The sequence below is a fragment of the Zootoca vivipara genome, chromosome 4 (assembly GCF_965207765.1).
Source record: "Zootoca vivipara chromosome 4, rZooViv2.hap1.1, whole genome shotgun sequence".
Taxonomy (NCBI): domain Eukaryota; kingdom Metazoa; phylum Chordata; class Lepidosauria; order Squamata; family Lacertidae; genus Zootoca; species Zootoca vivipara.
In genome coordinates, this window is record NC_142587.1 from 96,553,812 (window position 1) to 96,571,634 (window position 17,823).

Sequence of the window (17,823 nt, forward strand, 5' to 3'; positions counted from 1 at the left end):
CCCGTATTCCCAGGAAATTCCCGTTTTTCCAGCTGTTCCTAGCTGAAAAAACGGATTTTTTTGTTTTTCCCCGGTTTATTCTGGCGCGGCGGCCATTTTGGAACTGGGCAGAGCATGCTCAGAAGCGACTTTTGGTGCTGCTCTGCCCAGTTCCAAAATGGCTGCAGTGCGACTTCTGGCGCGGCGGCCATTTTGGAACTGGGCAAAGCAGCATCAAAAGTCACTTCTGAGCATGCTCCGCCCAGTTCCAAAATGGCGGCAGTGCTACTTCCGGTCTGCTACTTCCGGACCGGTCCCTTATTTCTCAGGCCGGAACTTGGCAGGTATGCCTCCGCCACGCTGGGGATCAGGGCAGTGGGGGAGGCAGGACATTTTCCACTTCCCCCTCCCTTCTTTTGGAGTTGCCGGGGGGGGTGGAGGGATCTTTGTACCCCGGCGCCATTGAGAAAGCAGAAAGATCAAAGCCATTCCACGTTCAGGCTTGTAAAATATTTCCAGTTAATGTCTCCCTTCTTCATGCTTGGAGCTGTTCTTCCTCTCCACATCAACCTACCTGCAAATCAGGATTGGGAAACCTCAAACGCATTGAAATTGGCCCCCCCAGGCCTCTCTATGTGGCCCCCGGCACCCCTCACAAGCCCTGCTTCTCACCCCCAAGCACCTTTGCCTGTCTGCAACACGTCCTTCCCCACTTTTGCTTCTGGCTCCGCCCACTAGTCACACGGCCCTTGGAATGTTGTCTAGATGGGCAATGCAGCCCTCAGATTTCAGGCTGGACATCTCCCCAGTGCCCAGAAGATTTCCAATCAATAAAAATATGGATAATAACCACGCTTCGCAAAGGCGTCACAACATACATCTTTAAATAAGTTCAGCTAACAATCGCTGCACCGAGGAGAGGAGAGGAAGACAGCGGGGGTTCCTTCCGTCACATGACCCTGCATGATGCTGGACTACAAATCCCATCAGCTGTAGCCACGCATGGTCTCCTGGATGATGGGACTTGTAGTCCGGCAACGCCTTTGAAGGCTATCTTCTAGTCTAATGGGCGGTCCAGCCAGGTGGGTCCCATCGCCAGATCACTCCTCGCAAACATGCCTAATCCTGCCCCACCCGCCCCCAATCCCATGATAGGCAAGAAAAGGGGTCACAAAAAAGGGGGAATATTTACAACAACGACAAAAATCAAAGAAACCCAGTCCAGCTTCAGTTTCCAGAGAGGCACCAGGCCACCCTCACGAAGTCCGTTGCATTAATAGTTCTGGAGAACGGAGTACAGTCCCAGGCTGTCCACGCAAGGACCAAGGAAGCGTCGGAAGGTTCCGGAGTCCCCCCAGCCGCTACTCCGCTGCCCCCTCAGTTGATACGAAGCTTCACCTCTCGGTGGTCCAGGGGAGTGACGACTTCATTGGCGTAGCCGTTCTCCGAGCACAACGAAAGCTCGTCCGTCGTCTCGATGCCGCTGTTGATTTCTGAGGAGGAAAGAAGAGAGGCCGTTGAAGTGCGGGGTGTTAGAAGGCGGAGGGGGAAGGATCTTAACAGATGCTGGGTTTCCTATAGGCCAGGCACGCCCAACTCCCAAGAGATTGTGATCTACTCCCAGTATAAAAAAAAACTGGCAGTGATCTAATCTACCCATTGTCACTGGAGGGAGGAGGAGCATGCGTTTTGGAGAGAGCCTGGATTTCCCAGTTCATCATTTCTGGGTCTTTTGGCACAAGGCGTGAGAGCCCTGGGCTGTCATATGACCACTTGAAGCAGCGACTTTGCAAAACCTCGGGCTGGGTCTGTAATGTTTAAAAAAGACTTAGCCTTAGCCGCATGACAATGAATTTAAGGCGAGACTCGAACTTAAGACCCAAAGAAGAGCAGGACACCCCCCACAGGAAGTCACTTCTCGGCTGCAGATCCAAGTTACAGCTGCGTGGAATCTCACCTGAGAAGATGAGTTTCTCCTTCATGATGTTGACATCCCGGCTGGACCTTCGGACGGCGGCACTCAGCATGATCTGCTCGGGGTTGTAGCTGCGGATGCTGCCCATTCGCCACCTGAAATGGACAAGGAGAACGTCAGGAACCAAACGCTTCAGGCGCCCGACTAGGTTTCCAGGCAAGGAGCTCACAATCCATGGGCTCTTAGCTCACGAGGAAAGGATTCTGAACTATTCTCCTAGCACGGCGGCAGAGAACTCGTTTCCTTCTGTTTTGAAGCTCTGCAAGCCAGCCTGACCGTCTCAGGGGCAGTTCACAGAATAAAAACAAGTACTGTAGATAATTATCAAACAAAACAGAAAGAGAATAGCCTCCCCCACCTTCCCACAGACACATTTAAAAGGCTACAGAATATGAATCAGCCCAAGGCCTGGTTTTAGAGGATTTTTTTCGTCTGGTGCCTAAAATATATATAATGAAGGTACCAGGTTAAGCTCCCTGTGGAGAGCATTCCACAAAGAGGGAGCCGATAAATAATAATAATGCGATAAAACTAAGATAATAACGCAATGAAATCCAAAACAGCAACCATTAATGGCACATTTATTGAAAGCCCAATTAAAGCTATTTAGTTTAATTGATCCATTCATTTAATTGATGAACTCTCCCCGTTAAAGAGCGCAGGACTACCGTGCCTCGAGGACCCTGAGATCATCCTTTGGGGTCGTTCACCATGTGCCCCCTACACGAGGGGTCCGGAGGGTGGCAACATGAGAATGGGCCTTTTCTGCTGAGCCGAGCACAGATTCAGTGGCTGGGCTCCTCTCAAATTGGGGAGGGGGGGAGATAGTGGGAGGGGGCCTCAGCATGCTTTCAATGGAAATATGAGAAAGGACTGGAGATTAGCAAAAGTATTGCAAAAGGAGGCAGCTGCTCAATGACCAAACACCCCCTTCCCCTCCAGCAAAGCAAAAAAAAAAAGGTGCGCTGATCAGGATTCGATCTACTGGGAAGGGTGATGGTAAGCAAAACAGGCACAGGCAACTTAATCCCACCAAGGGAAACAGGAGTCGGAGTGAGTCGGAGATTCCCAGTTAATCACTTCTGGCTCTTTTGAGTCTCTGACACAACGCCTGAGAGCCCTGGGCTTCTCACATCACCACTTAAAAGCAGCGACTTTGCAAAACCTTGGGCCGGATCTCTATAATGTTTTTAAAAACGATTTATTTATTTATTTTAAATTAAGCCATCTAAAAAAGGTGCCCCTTATTGATTAATCAATCAGATTGTGTGTGTATACACACACACACACACACACACACACACACATTAAATCAAATTAATAAAATTAGGCACACATATATAAAGGAGGCCCCTTCATGGATCAATGCCTTGTCGTGGCGAAGGGGCTTGAATAACTCAGAGAAGCTATGAGCTATGCCATGCAGGGCCACCCAAGATGGACAGGTCATAGTGGAGAGTTTTGACTAAACGTGATCCACCTGGAGAAGGAACTGGCAAGCCACTCCAGTAACCCTGCCAAGAAAACTCCATGGACAAAGACAACAGGCATATAAAAGTTATGACGCTGGAAGATGAGCCCCTCAGGTCGGAAGGCGTCCAACATGCTACTGAGGAAGAGCGGAGGACAAGTACAAGTAGATTCAGAGCTGATGAAGCGGCTGGGCCAAAGCCGAAAGGACGCTCAGTTGCGGATATGCCTGGAAGCGAAAGGAAAGTCCGATGCTGTAAAGAAAAATATTGCATAGGAACCTGGAATGTAAGAACCATGAGTGGAGGTAAGCTGGATGTGGTCAAAAATGAGATGACAAGAATAAATATCGACATCCTGGGCATCAGTGAACTAAAATGGAAGGGAATGGGTGAATTCAGTTCGGGTGACTATCATATCTACTACTGTGGGCAAGAATCCTGTAGAAGAAATGGAGTGGCCCTCATAGTCAACAAAAGAGTGGCAAAAGCTGTAATGGGATGCAATCTCAAAAATGACAGAATGATCTCGATACGAATCCAAGGCAGACCTTTTAACATCACAGTAATCCAAGTTTATGCACCAACTACCGGTGCTGAAGAAAGTGAAATTGACCAATTCTATGAAGACCTACAACACCTTCTAGAAATGACACCAAAGAAGGATGTTCTTCTCATTACAGGGGATTGGAATGCTAAAGTAGGGAATCAAGAGATAAAAGGAACAACTGGCAAGTTTGGCCTGGGAGTTCAAAATGAAGCAGGGCAAAGGCTAATAGAGTTCTGTCAAGAGAACAAGCTGGTCATCACAAACACTCTCTTCCAACAACACAAGAGACGACTCTACACATGGATATCACCAAATGGGCAGCATCGAAATCAGATTGATTATATTCTCTGCAGCCAAAGATGGAGAAGCTCTATACAGTCAGCAAAAACAAGACCTGGAGCTGACTGTAACTCAGATCATCAGCTTCTTATAGCAAAATTCCAGCTTAAACTGAAGAAAGTAGGAAAAACCACTGGGCCAGTAAGATACAATCTGAATCAAATCCCTTATGAATACACAGTGGAAGTGGGGAACAGGTTTAAGGATTTAGATTTGGTGGACAGAATGCCTGAAGAACTATGGATGGAGGCTCGTAACATTATACAGGAGGCAGCAACGAAAACCATCCCAAGGAAAAGGAAATGCAAGAAAGCAAAATGGCTGTCCAACGAGGCCTTACAAATAGCGGAGGAGAGGAGGCAAGCAAAATGCAAGGGAGATAGGGAAAGATACAGGAAACTGAATGCAGATTTCCAAAAAACAGCAAGGAGAGACAAGAGGGTCTTCTTAAATGAGCAATGCAAAGAAATAGAGGAAAACAATAGAATGGGGAAAACCAGAGATCTGTTCAAGAAAATTGGAGATATGAAAGGAACATTTCGTACAAAGATTACCATAATCAAGGACAAAAGTGGTAAGGACCTAACAGAAGCAGAAGACATCAAGAAGAGGTGGCAAGAATACACAGAGGAATTATACCAGAAAGATATGGAGGTCTCGTACACCCCAGGTAGTGTGGTTGCTGACCTTGAGCCAGACATCTTGGAGAGTGAAGTCAAATGGGCCTTAGAAAGCACTGCTAATAACAAGGCCAGTGGAAGTGATGATATTCCAGCTGAACTATTTAAAATTTTAAAAGATGATGCTGTTAAGGTGCTACACCCAATATGCCAGCAAGTTTGGAAAACTCAGCAATGGCCAGAGGATTGGAGAAGATCAGTCTACATCCCAATTCCAAAGAAGGGCAGTGCCAAAGAATGCTCCAACTACCGCACAATTGCGCTCATTTCACACGCTAGCAAGGTTATGCTTAAAATTCTACAAGGCAGGCTTAGGCAGTATGTGGACCGAGAACTCCCAGAAGTGCAAGCTGGATTTCGAAAGGGCAGAGGAACCAGAGACCAAATAGCAAACATGCGCTGGATTATGGAGAAAGCTAGAGAGTTCCAGAAAAACGTCTACTTCTGCTTCATTGACTATGCAAAAGCCTTTGACTGTGTCGACCACAGCAAACTATGGCAAGTTCTTAAAGAAATGGGAGTGCCTGATCACCTCATCTGTCTCCTGAGAAATCTCTATGTGGGACAAGAAGCTACAGTTAGAACTGGATATGGAACAACTGATTGGTTCAAAATTGGGAAAGGAGTACGACAAGGTTGTATATTGTCTCCCTGCTTATTTAACTTATATGCAGAATTCATCATGCGAAAGGCTGGACTAGATGAATCCCAAGCCGGAATTAAGATTGCCGGAAGAAATATCAACAACCTCAGATATGCAGATGACACAACCTTGATGGCAGAAAGCGAGGAGGAATTAAAGAACCTTTTAATGAGGGTGAAAGAGGAGAGCGCAAAATATGGTCTGAAGCTCAACACCAAAAAAACCAAGATCGTGGCCACTGGTCCCATCACCTCCTGGCAAATAGAAGGGGAAGAAATGGAGGCAGTGAGAGATTTTACTTTCTTGGGCTCCTTGATCACTGCAGATGGTGACAGCAGTCACGAAATTAAAAGACGCCTGCTTCTTGGGAGAAAAGCAATGACAAACCTAGACAGCATCTTAAAAAGCAGAGACATCACCTTGCCGACAAAGGTCCGTATAGTTAAAGCTATGGTTTTCCCAGTAGTGATGTATGGAAGTGAGAGCTGGACCATAAAGAAGGCTGATCGCCGAAGAATTGATGCTTTTGAATTATGGTGCTGGAGGAGACTCTTGAGAGTCCCATGGACTGCTAGAAGATCAAACCTATCCATTCTTAAGGAAATCAGCCCTGAGTGCTCCCTGGAAGGACAGATCCTGAAGCTGAGGCTCCAATACTTTGGCCACCTCATGAGAAGAGAAGACTCCCTGGAAAAGCCCCTGATGTTGGGAAAGATGGAGGGTACAAGGAGAAGGGGACGACAGAGGACGAGATGGTTGGACAGTGTTCTCGAAGCTACGAACATGAGTTTGACCAAACTGTGGGAGGCAGTGGAAGACAGGAGTGCCTGGCGTGCTCTGGTCCATGGGGTCACGAAGAGTCGGACACGACTAAACGACTAAACAACAACAACAAATATAAAGGAGGAGCCTCGCTTTGGCTTGCGTTTGTCATCTGCACTTTTTAAAAGCGCCTCCATTACACACACACACACACACACACACACACACACACACACACTATCAAATACATATGCAAGATTAAGTACGAACACCAAAACCACAAACAAAGCAGCCACACACCACCCCAATTTCGTCTTCGTTGCACCTCCTAGTGGTCATTTAAATAACCCACCCAGGACCATCAAGGGATTTGATTTTGACAGGCCTGTGTGCCATAGCTGCCAAGTTTCCCGTATTCCCCGGGAAACCCCCGTTTTTCCTGCTGTTCCCAGCCGGAAAACGGATTTTTTTGTTTCCCCCCGATTTATTCTGGTGCGGCGGCCATTTTGGAACTGGGCACAGCAGCATCAAAAGTCACTTCTCCGCCCAGTTCCAAAATGGTGGCAGCGCTACTTCTGGTCTGCCGCTTCCGGTCCGGTCCCTTATTTCTCAGGCTGGAACTTGACAGGTATGCTGTGTGCTAACATCAGGTCTGCTGCCAAATCAATAAAAAAAATAGAGGAGTCTGCATTTGCTGCATGTGCACCCAGCCCCCTGCTGCTATCCCCACCCCAACGGGACTCTGAAACCAAAAGGCCTTCTTGCTGGGAGAATGGGCCGCAGCGCTTCCGGAATGAGAAGCCTGCAAGCAATTTTTGCATTTACAACTACCCCTTCCTATATCAGGGGCAGGGAACTGGTAGCCCTAGACATCAAGCTACAATTCCCATCAGCCCATGGCCAGAAATAATGGGAGTTATGGTTCAGTAGTACAGTGGTACCTTGGTTCTCAAACGCCGAAAACCCGGAAGTAAGTGTTCCGGTTTTCGAACATTTTTCGGAAGCCGAACGTCCGATGCGGCTGTCGCCTGTTGTTTCTGGGGCGCCTGCACCAATCAGAAGCCGTGCCTTGGTTTTCAAACATTTCAGAAGTCAAACGGACTTTCGGAACAGGTTAAGTTTGGCGCTTTGGTTTTTGCTATTTATTTTGCGTTTTTGTTTTTGAGGCTTTTTTGGTTAATTTGCTTTTGTGACTGCGTGGAACCCAGTTCACCTACTGATTGATTGATTGATTGATTGTGTGACTGCGGAAATGGATAGAAGGGCCCCCCCCATCCAAACAATGACTATCATCAGTGCAGGTAAGAAAAAATAATTATTTTTATTTTTATCATCTACAATACTGTCTTATTTACTATATAGTACAGTACATTGATTATTGCTTTCATTTTACGGATCAATGGTCTCATTAGCTAGTAAAGTTCATGTTAAATTGCTGTTTAAGGGGTTGGTTTAAAAGACTGGAACGGATTAATCCGTTTTGCATTGCTTTGTATGGGAAAGCGCGCCTTGGTTTTGGAGCGCTTTGGTTTTGGAACGGACTTCCGGAACGGATTAAGTTTGAGAACCAAGGTACCACTAGATGTGAAGACCCACAGGTTACAAATATTTAAAATATTTTATTTTATCATATTGTATTATTTTCTAAATTTGTATAGAGTCTCAGGGTGATTCACAACATAACACCACAAAATAAAAACAGAGTAAGTCTGGCCTGCCGCGGTCACACCCAGGCAGGTGCAAAAGGCTGAAAGTCCCCAAATTTAGCACAAGCCCAGTATGCTGAGAAGCACCTGGGGTTAGGTCCAGTACACCCACCCTCTCCCCCACCAGCCACCCCCCGTGGTGCGCAGGCTTGCTGGTGCAAAGATGCCAATTGCCCACAGCCCTCCTGCGCCCAATGCAGCCCTCGAAAAGCTAAAGGGAGTTGCTCTTCGTAAAAGGGAAGGAAAGAGAGAGGGTCAGGAAAGGAGGAGGAGGAGGAGACACTGAGCTGATAAAAGCACGGACGTGTGCAGAAGCAGCCGGGATGAGTGAAGCAGGAAGATGACATCAGCCGAAACGCTTCTCCTTACTTCCCGGTCCTGCGATCGCTGATGTTCCCGCAAAGTTTCCCAGGCCACAGAAGAAAAGACTTGCACCCTCTTCTCCCAGTGGCTGACCAGATGTCTGGGGAAACCAGGGAGCAGGATTCGAGATTGCCTTATGGGACGCAGGTGGCGCTGTGGTCTAAACCACTGAGCTTCTTGGGCTTGCCGATCGGAAGGTGGGCGGTTTGAATCCCCGCGACGGGGTGAGCTCCTGTTGCTCCGTCCCAGGCTCCTGCCAACCTAGCAGTTTGAAAGCACACCAGTGCAAATAGATAAATAGGTATCGCTGTGGCGGGAAGGTAAACGGCATTTCCGTGTGCTCTGGCTTCCGTCATGGTGTCCCGCTGCACCAGAAGCGGTTTAGTCCTGCTGGCCACATGACCCGGAAAGCTGTCTGTGGACAAATGCTGGCTCCCTCAACCTGAAAGCGAGGTGAGCGCCGCAACCCCATAGTCGCCTTTGACTGGACTTAACCGTCCAGCGGTCCCTTACCTTTACCTTTACACCAGGGCAGAATTGACACTACTGCAGGCGCCCTTGGTGAGAACTCAACGGTTTAGTGTGGCAGACCTGAACTTTGGAACTCCCTGCCTATTGATATTAAGCAGGCACCTTCTCCGCACTCTTTTCGTCGCCTGCTATAAACATTTCTGTTTGGACATGCCCACCCAGATGCTTAGGAAGCCGAGGTGATTTTAATCTGATTCAGTATTTTAACTTTAGGGCTGTGCCTTCTTCTCGATTTTATGGCTTTATCTTCTTGCAACCACTTTGAGGTTTGCTTCTTTCCTTTTTTTATGGCCTGCGGTTTCCAGCAGCTGAGATTCAGACCGCAGAGACAGAGCGCAGCCTCCCATCACAGCCATTGATAGCCCTTTCCTCAGTGAATTTGATTTAATCCTTTTTAAATCCATCTGGGTTGGTCGCTACTGATGCCTCTTGTGGAAGCGAGTCCCACAGTTTTAAATCTGTGCTGCAGAAAGAAGCGCTTTCTTTCACCCATTTCCAGAATGCACAGCTTTGCACGAGTTCGAGAGAGAGGGAGGAAAGCTTTTTCTCTGTCTGTTTTCTCCGAGCCAAGCATACTTTTACAAACTACAAAAGCGCTGCGCACTCGCTGTGCGCCTTCAGCACATGGAAAAGCTGTTCCTTGCAGAGAAAAAGGGGAATAAGTGTGCCCCCCCAAAAAAAGTTCAGAACCCATCTAGAGCTGATACATGCACAACACACACAAGTATTTTCAAGTGTGCCTCTTTCTGGAGGGATCTAGTGGAAACGGCAACATCCCCCCTGACTTCCCCAAGCAAGATCCCACAGGGTGGATCTACACATCGCTTTCGGGCTGCCTTCCAATACAGAAATGTGCAGCGGAGGAAAGCCGAGGCAGCGGATTCGAATCCTGCTCACGCCTACGATCGCTTCGGTTACGTATACCATGAAAACACTGATATGCACAGAAACTATATCTTAAAAAATAAAAATAAATCTTTTGTGTTTTTTTAAAAAAATGAGAAAGGCAGAGACAGACCGATGAGAATGGTTCTCTGTAACACAACCAAACGTTGCTGGGAGATAATGTGCGGAGGTGGAACGCTTGGGTAAACAACAAAAACAAGGAATCAGGGCTTGGCTGCAAAAATGGGGTAGGGTGGGGGAGGGGTTCAAATGCTCGCCAGAAGAGAATAAAAATGAGACCCCAGAGGCCAATTGAAAAAAATGAGAATGGGTTGAGGACATGGGGGAACATGTGGCTGAGAAGAAAAAACCTCAGCTGCTCACAGTCCAGGCACACGAGGGGTTAAAGCAACCTCCCCTCCTTTTCTGGTGCCTTTCTGGATTTTTGGACTACAACTCCCATCATGCTTGACGGCCGGTGGTGCAGATAGAGGAGGCCCAGTTAAAAGCCAACCTGCCCCAAAAGGAGATTTTGTGTGTACTTGGACAGGCTCGGTGAGTAAGAAGCTAAGAAGAGCTTGCTGGATCTGGCCAATGGCCTATGTAGTCCAGCATCCTGTCCTCAGTTGCTAGCCAAGTGCCTGTGGGAAACCCCCACAAGCAGGATTTGAACACAAGAGCAACTCTCCCCACCTCCAGCAACTGGTATTCAGAAGCATTGCTGTCTGCAACTGAGGCAGAACAGAGCCATCCTGGCTAGGAGCCCTCAATAGCTCATGAATTTTGTCTGTTAGTGGCCATCACTATCTTTGGAGGCTATATGAAGAGTGGGGCGTAAATCTTCCCAGTCGTTAAATCGAGAGCCGGCGGGGTAGTGGTTAGAGTGCCAGGCTAGCACCTGGGGTTGGTCTAGAGGACCCTCCAGGGGTCTCTTCCAACTCTCTATTATTTTTATACATGCATTAAACAAACAAACGGCACACATTTCAGGGGTTGCCATCGTAAGGGACGCTTGGAGTTGTGCAACCGAGTTCCGCGTGCTGAAAAATCCCCGCCAAGTACATTTCATGAGCTGGAGGGTCTCCCCCCCCCTTTCTTTTAACTTCTAGAGGGTTTTTAACGGTCTTCTGGAAACAACCCTGCTTTTTAACCCAATTTTGCAGCAGTGTTTTTTTGTTTTTTTTAGGGAGGTGGGAAGGAAGGAAGGAAGGAAGGAAGGAAGGAAGGAAGGAAGGAAGGAAGGAAGGAAGGAAGGAAGGAAGGAAGGAAGGAAGGAAGGAAGGAAGGAAGGAAGGAAACAGACGAAAGGTGGGATGAGGAAGAAGGCATCAGAAATTACCTGATTATGTGATAGCTGTAAAGATGCCAAAATGCAGCAGCAGAGAGAGCGAGAAAGAAAGAGAGAGAGAGAAAGAGAGAGAGGAGGAACATGCAACAAGGTCAGAGCAGTAAGAAAACAAACCAAGGAGGCAGAGGGCCCCTCCTTCGAGTCCATCATTCCTCCCCAGGGAGCAAGGCTACCGATGCAGAGTCAGGACAAAGGAGAATTAACTGCTGGCGTGGAAGACTCAGAATCCGTAGCACTGGGTCTCTGGGCCAATCCCCTCTCATCCAACTAGCTAGCTGCAAAAAGTTGGGAGAAGACTTTCTACCCCAACCCCAGGTGATAGCGTGTTGGATACCTGCGTCCCTTCAGATGTTGCAACTCCCATCATCCCTGACCAGCTGGGGTCCAAAAAACACACCCCACCCCTGACCTAGGGCACCCTGCGTGAATATCGCTTGCCCAAACTTTGCTCGAAAGGGGTTGTGGGAGAGGATTCTAGTCAGCTCCCTCGGCAGCGAACTGCCCTCTCTTGGAATTCACCCGGGAGAGCAGCTGGAAAACAATTCTCTCCTCTCCTACCCCGGCTAGATGGGAAGGTGGAAGAATGGCTGCCCTCTCGTCTTTCGAAGCATCTACAAATTTTGCCTATGTTTCCTCCTTCCCCCTCACTCTGTGGATCTTTGCTTCTCTAGTGAGGTTACTTCTACGCTGGCTAAGGATTAGCAGCTAGAAACCCACCGGGCCAAATCTTCCCGGCTGCTGTGGAAGTGGAGAAAGCATAATTTGCGGCAAAAAAAAAACAACCCCTGGCAGTGGGTTATTTTAAGGTGCCTGGATTGAGGTGCCGGCCTACTGTTCTTTAGGGCCTTTCTGAAGTCAACCTCCAAGTAAACCAGCAGCTGACCAGAGCCCTCATCCTGGCATTGTATTTTCTCTCCTCGGAGTTCTTCCTGACTACATGCCCGGGACTCCAACACAGCATCTTTTACAGGCTTACTGTGACTTCCCAGGCCTCAAGAATTACCTGGGAAATAAACGAGTGGCAGGCATCATGCTAACTAATCCTGTGTTATTCATGACCCCCTCACTAAATCCTTGCTCAGCCGTGAACTCACTACAACTAATTTGGGGGATACCTTGATCTCCCTCTAAATCTCACTCCAGAGCCCAGGATGGACCATCCCGAAAGATTTATTTAAAGAGGTGCGTGGTTTTGTTCCTCCTGGATCACCTCAGCAAGGAAAGTGTGGCGTGGTGCAGATCGCACATGAAATAATGACCATTAAAATCCCTGCATGTAGAAAACTGGTGTGTCAGGGAAGAGGAGTGGGCTAAGAAGCCTGACGTGCTAGCTTTCTACATGCGGGGGAGATTCAGAAGCGAGGGCCTTTTCAAACAAAACATCTTAGAGGTGGTGCATGCCACCTCCCTCACCCCAATGTTTTCGGGTGGCGCCTTGGTTACAGATGTGGCATGGTGCCCATTTCCTCTCTCCCCTACCACACTGGAAATGTAAGAATTGAGCAGGAGGAGAAAAGGGCCTGAGAATTTCTCCCCGCTACGACCCTCTCAACCCGGAGGCGGTCCCTCCCCATTCAACCCCTGCCCTCTCGATCTACTTACAGGACTAGGGTGGCACAGGGTGGCACCTCAAAGGAGCGCCAGCCACATTGCTCCTGCATTGTAGGAAACTGGGTCAACTTCTAAAGGGTTATTGAAAAGGTTCCATTGCCCTTAAAGGTGCCTTTTCAGACATGGGTTTGTTGTTGTTGTTGTTTTGCGGGGGGGGGGGGGAGAGAATAACTCTGCAAAACCACTGCCCGCAGTTACTTACTTCTGGAATATAAAAACTCCTACGATTACCACGAACGAAACGAGGTCGGCGGTTATCCAGATTAGATAGTATTCGTCCGGAGACTGGAAGAGGAAAAAGAGGATGCAGTTGGCTTAATGCAATAATTAATAGTTTTTCTCTCTCTCAATGTGGGGATGCAGAGTTCTGGTTTCAGATATATTTGAGACATTTGTTAGCAGGCAATGAAGCCAGTTCTCTCGGTGACGCAAGATAATGGCAGCATGGCAGCAATATAAACACATACAAAGGGGGGTGCAATAACATAAATAGGGGCAAAAAATAAAAATGCATAAAACTCTCTCGTCGGAGAGCTTCCCTCCTCCCCCTGGTGGCTTCCAAATGTTTCAACTACAATCCTCATCTGGATTTGGCTCCCTGGCCCCTATGAGCGTAAGGGAACCTTAACAACATAGCAGTTAAAATGAAAAGCCTTCTTTTGTGTCCAGGGCAGCTGTTCACCAGCTCCATCTGGTACGCAGGCTGAGACCCTGCCTGCCTGCCGACTGTCTTGCCAGAGTGGTGCATGCTCTAGTTATCTCCCGCTTGGACTACTGCAATGCGCTCTACGTGGGGCTACCTTTGAAGGTGACCCGGAAACTACAACTAATCCAGAATGCGGCAGCTAGACTGGTGACTGGGAGCGGCCGCCGAGACCATGTAACACCGGTCTTGAAAGACCTACATTGGCTCCCAGTACGTTTCCGAGCACAGTTCAAAGTGTTGGTGCTGACCTTTAAAGCCCTAAATGGCCTTGGTCCAGAATACCTGAAGGAGCGTCTCCACCCCCCATTGTTCTGCCCGGACACCGAGGGCCTTCTGGCGGTTCCCTCGCTGCAAGAAGCCGAGTTACAGGGAACCAGGCAGAGGGCCTTCTCGGTGGTGGTGCCCTCTCTGTGGAACGCCCCCCATCAGATGTCAAGGAAAGAAACAACTACTGTATCTGACTTTTAGAAGACATCAGAAGGCAGTTAAACAACTACAGTGGTACCTCGACTTACGAGTAACTCGACGTACGAATGTTTCGAGTTACGAAGAGAGTTCCGTCCGCCATTTTGGATGCGGTTTAGATAGGATATTTTCGACTTCCGAATTTTTAGATAGGATTTTTCCGACTTATGAATTTTTTAAATTCCCCCCCATTGGCTTCGACTTCCGATTTCTTTGACTTCCGAAGGTCCGTTCGGAACAGATTAAATTCGTAAGTTGAGGGACCACCGTATTTGACTTTTAGAAGATATCTAAAGGCAGCCCTGTTTAGGGAAGTTTTAAATGTTTGATGTTTTATTGTGTTTTTAATATCCTGTTGGAAGCCGCCTAGAGAGGCTGGGAAAACCCAGCCAGATGAGTGGGGTATGTATGTATAAATGAATAATTCCTTCTCTTGCAGTAACAACACCAGGAGTGAAGCAGTTTCAAAACCTGTGTCCTTAATTCACAGTGCTAGAACCAAAAGAAAGGGGGGCTTACGCCATGGCATCTAGAGGTCTTCTGTGGCTCCCAAGATCCTTCAAAATTCATTTTTAAAACAGGAAACTTTTTCAATTTAATTGACGACTTATATGAGCTGCCTGACGCCATCAAGCCAAAGTGAATTGTGGCCCTCAAGTTCCCCCCCCCCAAAAAATAGTTCCGTATCTATATCCATTGATCAATCAATATATGTGATCATTCCCCTAGGCTTCCTGCTGCATTGCCAAAAGGTTTTCATGACCCCCTACCCGATATTTGCTTTTTTTTAAAGGGCCATGCTCACTTTTAACACTTCGACCACATCTATTTTGACACTCAGTCGCCAGAGTATTGGCCACAGGTCCAGTCAGCCCTTGGTCAGGAGAACCATCCCTGATACAAAGGGATTTTGCTTATTAATCTACCGAACTAACCAATAAGACAGGTGCTCAAATAAATGCCTGCACATGAATCAAGAATCAAGCACTTTTGCAACCACTAGATGGCGCCCTGGGCCACTAAACTGGTAGCTGCAACAGGAGAAGTCACAAGCCCCGTCAATTTGCTTTGCCCTTTTAATCAACGAATGGATTTGACCCGAGTAGAGGTTTAGCCCCTTTCTGTTTCAGTAACAAGAAGTATATAATCGTGTGCATGTGTGTAGGAGCAAGAAGACACCGGCAAGTAAGCCCTGTATGAACCGCAGCCTCTTCTATGGTGTTTCGAGGCCCAATTCAAAGTGCTGGTTTTGACCTATAAAGCCTTATGCGGCTCAGGACCCCGAAACCTCAAGGACTGCCTCCCACCCCATAAGAACTGGCCCAGATCCTGTGATCATCCTCTGAGGCCCTTTTCCCTGAGCCCCTCCGTGGGAGGTTCAGCGGGTGGCAACAGGAGAGCAGGGCCTTTTCGGCGGTGGCTCCTCATTTGCGGAATGCTCCCCCCCCCCGGGAGTCTCACCTGGTGCTCTCTAGTCTAGCTTAAGGCACCAGGCAAAACCTTTCCTTTTTACTGAAGCTTATTCCCTGTTGAGAGAGCAGAGCGGGGAGAAGGACGGGCCTTAAAAGGTGCAGAAGAATTCTTCTTCCTCTGTCATGAATTTGTCTGATCCTCTTTCAAAGTCACCCAAGTTGACAGCCATCCCTGCCTCCTGTGGCAGGGAGTTCCCCAGTTTAACCCTGTGAAGAAGGGCTTTCTTTTATCTGTCCCGGATCTTGCCGTTGGATGCCCGCAACCTGGCAGGCCTGTTCCAGCAGGCTGCTTCTCCTCCTGACGTTCTGTAATGGTGTGGGTAGCTTCCTCACGAGTAAGTGGTTCCAAACCCCGCGCTTGGTTTTTTTTACAGGGTTTTATTAGATACATATGTACAAGACAGAGCATCAAAAAGCATGACTGTACTAATCAGATTCAGAATCCGGAAGTGCCCCCCCTTCGTGACTTCCGCCAGCATAACCCCCGGGGCACCCTGAACCTCCTCCATTGGTCCCTCCTCTTTCCCCCCTCCTCCACTAGAGGTGCTCAGCTGAGGGACCCGTGCTGTAGCTCCTGGAGCCTCCTCCTCTTGACTGCTTGGGTCCGCCCTCTGCAACTATCCCTCTGGAGCTCCCATCTCCGCAACATCCCTAAGGGTTTTCATCTCCTCCCGAGTCCCAGTCCCATCTTCCGGGGGAAGCTGCCAGGCGCTAGGGCCCTGGGGCTCTGGCAGCGTCCCAGAGCCCTCGCTCTGATCCACCAGGCTCTCTGCTGACCCCTGGTGGTCCCCTGACACGTTCACACGCCTGGAAACAAACGGACGCACAGCCAAAACCCTGCTTACCATCATCCAGACGGGGGAACGCAGCCTACTGAGGACGCGAGAGTTGTCGGAGGTGACAGACTGGACCCCGGAGCACCACAGCACAGAGAAAAGCCAAGGCTCGTTCACAACGTACAGGTTGACGCTCAAGTTCGCCGCCGCGTATTCCCTGTCGAGAGAGCAGAGCGGGGAGAAGGACGGGCCTTAAAAGGTGCAGAAGAACGTAAAAATTGTATTTTCGGGACGCTGTCGGGACGCTGGGTTCTGGCTGGTCCCGGATTCTGCCGTCAGAGAACAGAGAACTTTGGAGAACAGAGGCCGTGTTAGCGCAGCATCACTGGCTAGCCCGCACCGGCTGAGGCAGCACTTTTTTGAAGTCTTCTCCAGCTTTGGGAAGGAGGCAGGTAAAGATAAAACGTAAAGGACCCCTGGACGGTTAAGTCCAGTCAAAGGAGACTATGGGGTTGTGGCACTCATCTCGCTTTCAGGCCGTTTGTCTGCAGACAACTTTCCGGGTCATGTGGCCAGCAGGACTAAACCGCTTCTGGCGCAACGGGACACCGTGACGGAAACCAGAGCAGCGCACGGAAACCTCATTTACCTTCCCGCCGCAGCGGCGCCTATTTATCTACTTGCATTTTTGGCGTGCTTTCGAACTGCTAGTGAAAAAACAAGCAAACACGACGAGGCTGAGCCGCAAAAATTTCTCATCCGGCTGCAAAACAAACGCCTTTGCTTGCTCCAGATCTACGTCCCCCTGAAAAATTATTCCAGCCTGTGCCCCAATCGGGAAACCGCAACCACGCATTGTTCTCAGAAAGTGTCCCGGCCAACGTCCATCCAAAGATAAGACGGACAGATCAAAGGCTATTAATGGGCTGCTTTTTGCGCACAAAGTAATTTCTGAAATAAAAACCAGGACCTTGGACTTCTTCACAGCTCCATGGTAACAGCAGCTGCTGCTGGAGAGATAAGGAGTGTGGCAAGTGGTTTGGAGCTCGTCTCTAAAAATGCCCAAAGAGGATATTAGAGGCAGCCTCACAAAAGCCATCCATTACATTCCAGGCGTGCAATTGTCTCCGCAGGCCCTCAGTCATCATTAGGCACCCCTGTCAAAAGGCCTTTCCCTCCACCGCTAGCTCTGTTCAGGGCTGTGGTCGTCTCCGCTAACAAGGAGGTCAGTTCTGCAATCTGCTTCACAGGAGTCACAAAATCATAGAATTGCAGAGCTGGAAGGCACTCAAGAGTCCAACCTCCTGCAAAGCATCTTCCCTTGAGGCATTTATTCTGCCGTTTTCATTATGATGCAAACCCCCTCTCTGGTTTCCCTAGATATTTTGGTGGGAGGGACGGTGAACTGCGTGGGACACTTAGCATTCCACCCCTAGTCATAATTCGTGTAAACTGCAGCCTTCCCTGACCTCAGAAAGCCAGCACATCAGGGAGAAGCCAAAACTAGACATTACCTTCCCTGGAATGCTAGTTTTCTAGAAGCAAGGATGTCGGTTTTCGTTT

The 17,823-nt window shown here is 48.7% G+C and overlaps 1 protein-coding gene across 1 annotated transcript in view; it reads right to left on the minus strand.

Moving 5' to 3' along the window:
* Nucleotides 1-846: 846 nt before the first annotated feature.
* Nucleotides 847-17,823, minus strand: part of GDPD5 (glycerophosphodiester phosphodiesterase domain containing 5) — a 177,351-nt gene continuing 160,374 nt past the window's right edge. Inside the window, exons 14-16 of the mRNA XM_060273932.2 lie at nt 13,044-13,126; nt 1,937-2,049; nt 847-1,472 (exon numbers count right to left, since the gene is read on the minus strand). Of these exons, the coding sequence (XP_060129915.2) occupies nt 1,357-1,472; nt 1,937-2,049; nt 13,044-13,126 (312 nt within the window). The 3' untranslated portion in view covers nt 847-1,356. The remainder of the gene's footprint in view (nt 1,473-1,936; nt 2,050-13,043; nt 13,127-17,823) is intronic.